General features: G+C 51.2%; 1 protein-coding gene across 1 annotated transcript; it reads left to right on the forward strand.

Moving 5' to 3' along the window:
* The first annotated feature begins 16 nt into the window (after positions 1-16).
* Neurl4 (neuralized E3 ubiquitin protein ligase 4) lies at positions 17-6,458 on the forward strand. Its single transcript, XM_017178698.3, has 10 exons — positions 17-260; positions 322-569; positions 622-981; positions 1,051-1,994; positions 2,053-2,229; positions 2,292-3,376; positions 3,466-4,290; positions 4,343-4,655; positions 4,737-4,847; positions 4,915-6,458. The coding sequence occupies exons 2-10, from the start codon at positions 393-395 to the stop codon at positions 6,281-6,283; spliced, it is 5,361 nt and encodes a 1,786-aa protein (XP_017034187.1). The 5' UTR covers positions 17-260; positions 322-392; the 3' UTR covers positions 6,284-6,458.
* The last annotated feature ends 94 nt before the right edge of the window (positions 6,459-6,552 follow it).

The following is a 6,552-nucleotide window of genomic DNA, read 5'->3' on the forward strand; positions in this document are numbered from 1 at the left end:
ATTTCTTCTAAACAAACAATTTTTTTTAAATTAATATATTAAAATGATATTTAAATTTTCAAAAATACTGCATTGCCCCCGATAGTATTTATATTCGCAGACTTAGGATTACCGAAACACCGTTAAACGGTCATACTTAACCATTTTCACTATTTGTTTATATTACTGTTGCAATTTTGAAAATGTATGCATAATGCAATGTAGACTACAAACCTTCCTCGCCACGCCGTCACAGGTTGCACCACAGCCCCCCGGATTGAGTCAGTGCAGCGCCAGCAGCCCGAAAGCCGCATTCCTCACGTGTGCACCGTCCCATTTCAGAATTGATTTGTACGGGAACAAGCGGTGATTTTGCAAATAGGACCGGATAAAGCGCGACTGGAGAAGCAATCATGGCCGGCAGGGAAACCCAGATGCAATCCTTCCACACGCGTTGCGGCCGTTCTATACGGCTTTACAATGGCAACCGGTCGGCGCAGCGTTCCATGCGGGATTTCAGTCATGCTTTGGTGTTCAGCGCAGAGCCGCTGGAGGACGATGTGCTTTTCGAGGTGGTCATTGAGAAGAAGGTGAGTAAAAGATGACTTCCCGGGTGATCAATTTCTAATGCCTATACTTCAGAACACCTCCTGGGGCGGCAGCATTGAGATCGGAGTCACCGCCGAGTCGCCGGACGACTTGGAACTGGTGGCCTGTGCCACGGCCATGCGAAATGGTACTTGGGTCATGTCCGGCATCGATGTTCGGAAGGATGGGCGACGCCTATTCGAGTTCTATGGCACTGATTTGGAAACCCTGAATGAGAACGATCGTGTGGGCGTCATGCGCACCTCTGGCAATGATTTGGTGTTCTATGTGAACGGCGAGTCGCAAGGCGTGGCGGCCAAGAATATGCCCAAGCCACTGTGGGCGCTCGTGGATCTGTATGGGCGCTGTGTGCAGGTTTCGCTGTGTCCAAGGGATAGCAGTGGCTCCGGAGAGGTAACTATCAAACTAATCAGCAAGGATATCCCATTTATAAGAGCTATGTTTTTTTTTTCTCTTGAACAGCTTCTGGACTCACCCTTGCAGCAGCCTTTGCAACAGGTTGTTCAGAACCTGGACGTGGCCATGAACGTAAACATTGTCGTTGACTCCGACGGATGGATGCACGGCTCTGGCTCGGGTTCTGAGGATCGCCTTTGCTTTCACACCCGCTGTGGATCTCTGGTCAAGCTCTCTCCCAACTTCCGATCTGCCGAACGTCGCCGACCGTTGGACGAGTTCAACAATGGCGTGGTTATGACCCACCGACCGCTGCGAGACAATGAATTATTTGAGATACGAATCGACAAACTGGTGGACAAATGGTCTGGATCCATTGAAGTGGGCGTCACAACGCACAATCCAGCGGTGCTGCATTTTCCAGCCACCATGACGAATATGCGCTCGGGCACTATAATGATGTCAGGCTGCGGAATCCTCACCAACGGCAAGGGAACTCGCCGTCAATACGGCGAGTTTAATTTGGATGAGTTACGGGAAGGAGATCGCGTTGGAATGATGCGCAAGGCAAATGGCAACCTGCACAACTACATTAATGGCCAGGATCAGGGTGTCGCTGCCACCCGGGTGGCCTCCACCTTGTGGGGTGTCATTGATCTATATGGCATGACCATCAAAGTCACCATCGTGGACCGCGATGATCGTGAACAGCAGAATCTGGTGACCAGAAGGAACAACATTGTAGCGGGCATGGCAAGTGCGGCCTGCTCCAGTGGTGGTGGCTCTGGTGTCCAGCATTCGCAGCAGCAGCAGCAGCTGTCGGGGACTCCAACTTTAAGTCTTTTGAGTCCGGAGAGCGAGATGAATGTGGCTGGGGCAGCTGGCGGTCTAAGCGAAACTATATCCAGTACACGGGCCATAGCTAGGAACGATGATCGTTTGACCTTCCATCATATATGCGGCACTCATGCCACCGTTACCCAAAGCGGGCGTACGGCTCTAAGACCCAAGTGAGTGTGGGCTGGTATTTTGAAACCTTTGAAACTTTTTAAAATGCATTTCCTTTAGTGCTGCTGATGACTTTAACAACGGTGTGGTCCTCACACGTCGCCCCCTTCGTCCCAACGAACTCTTCCAGGTGCGACTCGAACGCGTGGTTACCAAGTGGGCGGGCTCCGTGGAAATGGGCGTGACCACGCACAGCGCCGATGAGCTGGACTTTCCCTTCACCATGACCAATGTTCGGTGAGTATTCTTAACCATCTCCTCCAAAGGTTGAATCAAGACAAAGGGCTCATCTTCAACAGTTCTGGCACCTGGATGATGACCGGCAATGGGGTCATGCAGAACGGCGTCACAGTTATCGAGCAATATGGCCAGAATTTGGATCGCCTGCAGGTGGGTGATCGTGTGGGCGTGGTTCGCAAGGATGACGGCACTGTCCACTTTTGGGTTAATGGTGTGGACCAGGGTCCGGCTGCCAGCAATGTCCCAGAGCGCGTTTACGGAGTCATCGATTTGTATGGCCAGGCGGCGCAGGCCAGCATTGTGGACACATCGGAGTGCGGGAGTCCGGATACCGGCAACTCTACCATCTCAAATACAACCTTGTACAGCGAGGTTCCCTTGCGCTTCCACAGCATCCATGGCGCCAATGCCGGGATTTCAAATAGTGGTCTGACAGCCTCGCGTCCCAATTCCCTGGCCGAGTTCAATGATGCCATTGTGTTTAGCAATCGTCCGCTGAGGCAGCGGGAACTCTTTGAAGTGGAGCTGGAAACTATGGTCCGGCATTGGTCGGGCAACATAGAGATTGGGGTGACGGGCACACGGCCGGAGGACATCCAGCTGGCACCAAATGCCACTGATTTGGAGGCCAATGATACCATCATTCTGTGCGGTCCCATGATCTTTCACAACCGCAAGACCATACGCACCAATATCCTACTGGATCTGGACACCTTAGGTCCCAGCACCAGGGTGGGCGTGATGCGAAATGGTGACTTTATCCACTTCTTTGTGGATGGTATGGACCAGGGACCGGCTTGTGAATGCCATGCACCGAATATCTGGGCCATTATCGATCTGTATGGGCAGTGCGCCCAGGTGAGTCTCACGCAGACACAGTTGGACATCCGGGCGCCGTATGCCACCAGCGAGAATTCGCAGAGCTGTCAGGCCACCTCGGTTATTCAGCATCCAGCAATGGAGACCAAGCATCGCTGGACTTGCGTATCAGGTAATGTCAGCCTCACCAAGGACTGGACGGAAGCCTCTAGGTTTACTGGAGCAGCGGCACCGTTGTCCCACTGTCTGGTCTTCTCGGAACATCCGCTCAGCGTGGGTTCTCCCTTTGAGATTAAGCTGACATCGATTAATCCCATGTTTGCGGGTAAGTTTCACTTGCTTCGCTAACCTATTATATTTTTACATTTATTTTGAACCCAAAATCATAGTTATACATCATCTATCCCCTCACAGGCTGCCTCAGCATCGGCGTAACCGATCTTAACTTGAGCGACGAGAGCGTGCGCAAGAAGCTGCCCACCAGCCTGCGACGGATTCCGGCCAATGTCTGGTATGTCAGTGGGAACGAGGTACGCTTCAACTCGAGCTGCCTGCAGCGCTCATTGGCTTCGCTGGAGTGGCTAAGAGTGGACGATAGGATTACTTTAGAGCGAGTAGAAAATTCCCTAAACATGCTGCTAAATTCGGAGAACGTCAACATCCAGTTCCACAACGTGCCCAACGATGTCTATGTGGTGGCGGAGCTGAGAGGATCTACAATGGGTATTCAGGTGATATCAGCCCAAGGTCCAGCATCGCCTCTAAGGCCCTGCAGTCTACGGCTGCAGGACTCCATGGACTTTGGCATGGATCCACTGAACAAGCAGGATAGCTCAATGTTGGAGTCCATTGATTCCGAAGCACAAAACTATGAGTTTGTGGACGTGGCACAGAAGAATGCCCGACTGACCGAGGATCGAAGGAGTATAGCCAGAATCAAGTCGTATAATCAGGCTATTGTTTGCCTCAATAAGCCCCTGTGCAAGGGCGAAAGCATCAGCATCAAGGTTGATGGCTTGAATAACAAGTGGAAGGGTACCCTAGGCCTGGGTGTGCTGTCTTCCACTCCGCAGTCTGTGCCCGTTTCCCTGCTGGACTTCAAACGAGGCTGCTGGCTGGCCACCCACGACTATGTAAATGTCAATGGCCAGGTGATGGCTTCTAAATACGGCGAGGCTCTAGACCAGATTCAGATGGGTACAGTCATCACTTTGACCCTCACCCATGCCGGAATGTTAAGTAAGTTAATTTTAGGAGATTATGAGTTGGGTTATAACACTTTTTTTTATAGTTATCATGGTTGGCTCCACCAATCTTGAGGATTTGGCCAGTGGCCTACCCAACCATGTTTATCCAGTCTTTGATGTGTACGGCAAATGCGAGAAAATAACTTTGATAACAGGCAGTGATGCTGGACGCACTGGCAATGCCAATGGCACCCCCATTTTGGAGGCTCCTGAGGCCTTGGAGCTGGACAATGGAATGCCACAGCAGTGCGAAAAGGCGCATCTTGAGATGCATGAGAAGGAGAAGGACACAGAGCAAGTGTGCGAAATTTCAGCCAGGGATGGTCCTTCCACCTCCGGTGCTCAATCGAATGCCATGTAAGTGATTTTATATTAATTTTATATATTGTATATTATATTTTTTCTATTTATATTTCCTAATGAATTCAATGGCCTTAGGACCCGTTCGGTTATGGAAAGCGTTTCTGAGAACTTGCTGCTTAATATTTCCATTAAGAATCGAACTCTAGAGCAGCAGCGCAATGACCTAGGAGGATCCTCTTCAACCTGGTGAGTTGATATTGTCGATGTCGTTACTACTGTATTTTCAATCTCTGTGCTTCTTTCTCACCCACAGTTGCCTTCGCGAATCCCTCCAGCTGCAGCACAATACCAATTTGAATATACAACGCAGCCAAAGCACCCAGAGATTCCAGAACTCATTAAACACTTCAGCAACGGCAGCGGGGAGTAGCTCCAATGTCAATGTCCAGCATCTGAGCAATTCCGCTGTGTATGACACGAACAAGGAGTACGATGAGCTGCCCAATCCCCCTATAACTACGGCAAACTCGGTAGATGAACCTCCAGGAGCCACCGCCTCCGCCGTCATGGTAAGCACAACGAACGATCAAACCGAGAACAATGCAGCGGCGGCAGCGTTGGAGCTGAGTACCAGCAACGAACGCGAAGCGTCTGGCGAGCCAGCAACCAACGACAATGTCCTGGAGGACGACGAGATCGACTATATGAATCACCTGCTCTTGCTGCAGCAACTGCAACAGAACGAGTATACGCGCCATCACCTTATGCCTGACCAGGCATCGCTACTAAATCTCGATCTGCCGTCGCTCAACTCCCTGGAATCGGACACGAATTCGGCCGGGCAGGTGCGCTCGGGTGGAGGAGCCGACTCGCTGCGCTCAACAGAGCAAAACGACTGCGAATATCTGCGGCAGGTGAGACGCTTCTGTGCCTCACTGGTTCTCCCCCAAGCCTTCTTTGACAGCCGCCTGGAGCCGGTGTGCTTCTGCCTGAAGTGCAGCGGTCCAAGCAACAATGGCGGCAATGGGGATAAACTGGAGGGCTGGGTGTACTTTAAGCTCAATCAGCAGACAGTCAATGTGCTGAGCACCTCCGCAACGACGGCACCGGCGGCGGGCAGCGGTGTTTCCTCATCGGCAGTTCCCCAAGTCCACTTTGATTTGAATGGCGACTGGCTGCCCTTCTATTACATGACACGGGTGGACAAGATACGAGCCATATTGGATCGGGGTCAGCCGCTGCCGCTGGAAACAGATCCAGACGAAGAACCGGTTGCTGCGGCTTTAAAGGATGAGCCGGGCACCCGTTTGGAGCTGTACTACTCACCCAATGCCACCGTCATTGAGCCGGTTTTGCCGCAACATCATTTTGCCTCCGAGCAGGGCCTGCATCGCATCTCCACCTCCTTTGAGGTCTACGTTCGTCGCCAGTCCATCTCGGGCGTAACTACGGGCAAAGCAGCAGCCGAAGCCAAGCGGCGCAGTCTGGGTTCTGGAGATCATGACAATAGCAGTGCCGTTCAGGGGGTAGAAGGTGCGGGCGCCACTTCATCGGCCGCCCTCAACGAGTCGTCCGTACATCTCCTGAACGATCTTTGCTGGTTCACCAAAGAGGCCGGCGCCTGCATAATCAACGCTTTGATAATTAAGCTGGACAGAATGGAGGATCAGGAATCTCATTGAGCACACGACGACAACAACGCATCCACACTAGTCCACGGCCTATAATCCCCACATTATAATCACGCTTAGCAGCTAGCCACACCAAAACGCATTCGCATTCCCCTTTGTAAACGGATTTTTATTGTATTGCAAAGTTAAAGAAGAAACTTAGAAATGAATTGAGCAAAAAAATCACAAAAAAATGTATTTTCTTGTTTATTAAATTCTTGGGCAAAATTTGGGTTAAAGACTGGAATCCCTACCAAGCTGAAAATATGACATTCATAGTT

The sequence above is a fragment of the Drosophila kikkawai genome, chromosome 3L (assembly GCF_030179895.1).
Source record: "Drosophila kikkawai strain 14028-0561.14 chromosome 3L, DkikHiC1v2, whole genome shotgun sequence".
Taxonomy (NCBI): Eukaryota; Metazoa; Arthropoda; class Insecta; order Diptera; family Drosophilidae; genus Drosophila; species Drosophila kikkawai.

Bases quoted from the DNA above. Each gene is read 5' to 3' on its own strand.
- Neurl4 (XM_017178698.3), top strand. From the start codon at position 393: ATGGCCGGCAGGGAAACCCAGATGCAATCCTTCCACACGCGTTGCGGC. The intron at 3,377-3,465 runs GTAAGTTTCACT...ATCCCCTCACAG, and splicing joins GATTAATCCCATGTTTGCGG to GCTGCCTCAGCATCGGCGTA. The intron at 4,848-4,914 runs GTGAGTTGATAT...TCTCACCCACAG, and splicing joins GGAGGATCCTCTTCAACCTG to TTGCCTTCGCGAATCCCTCC.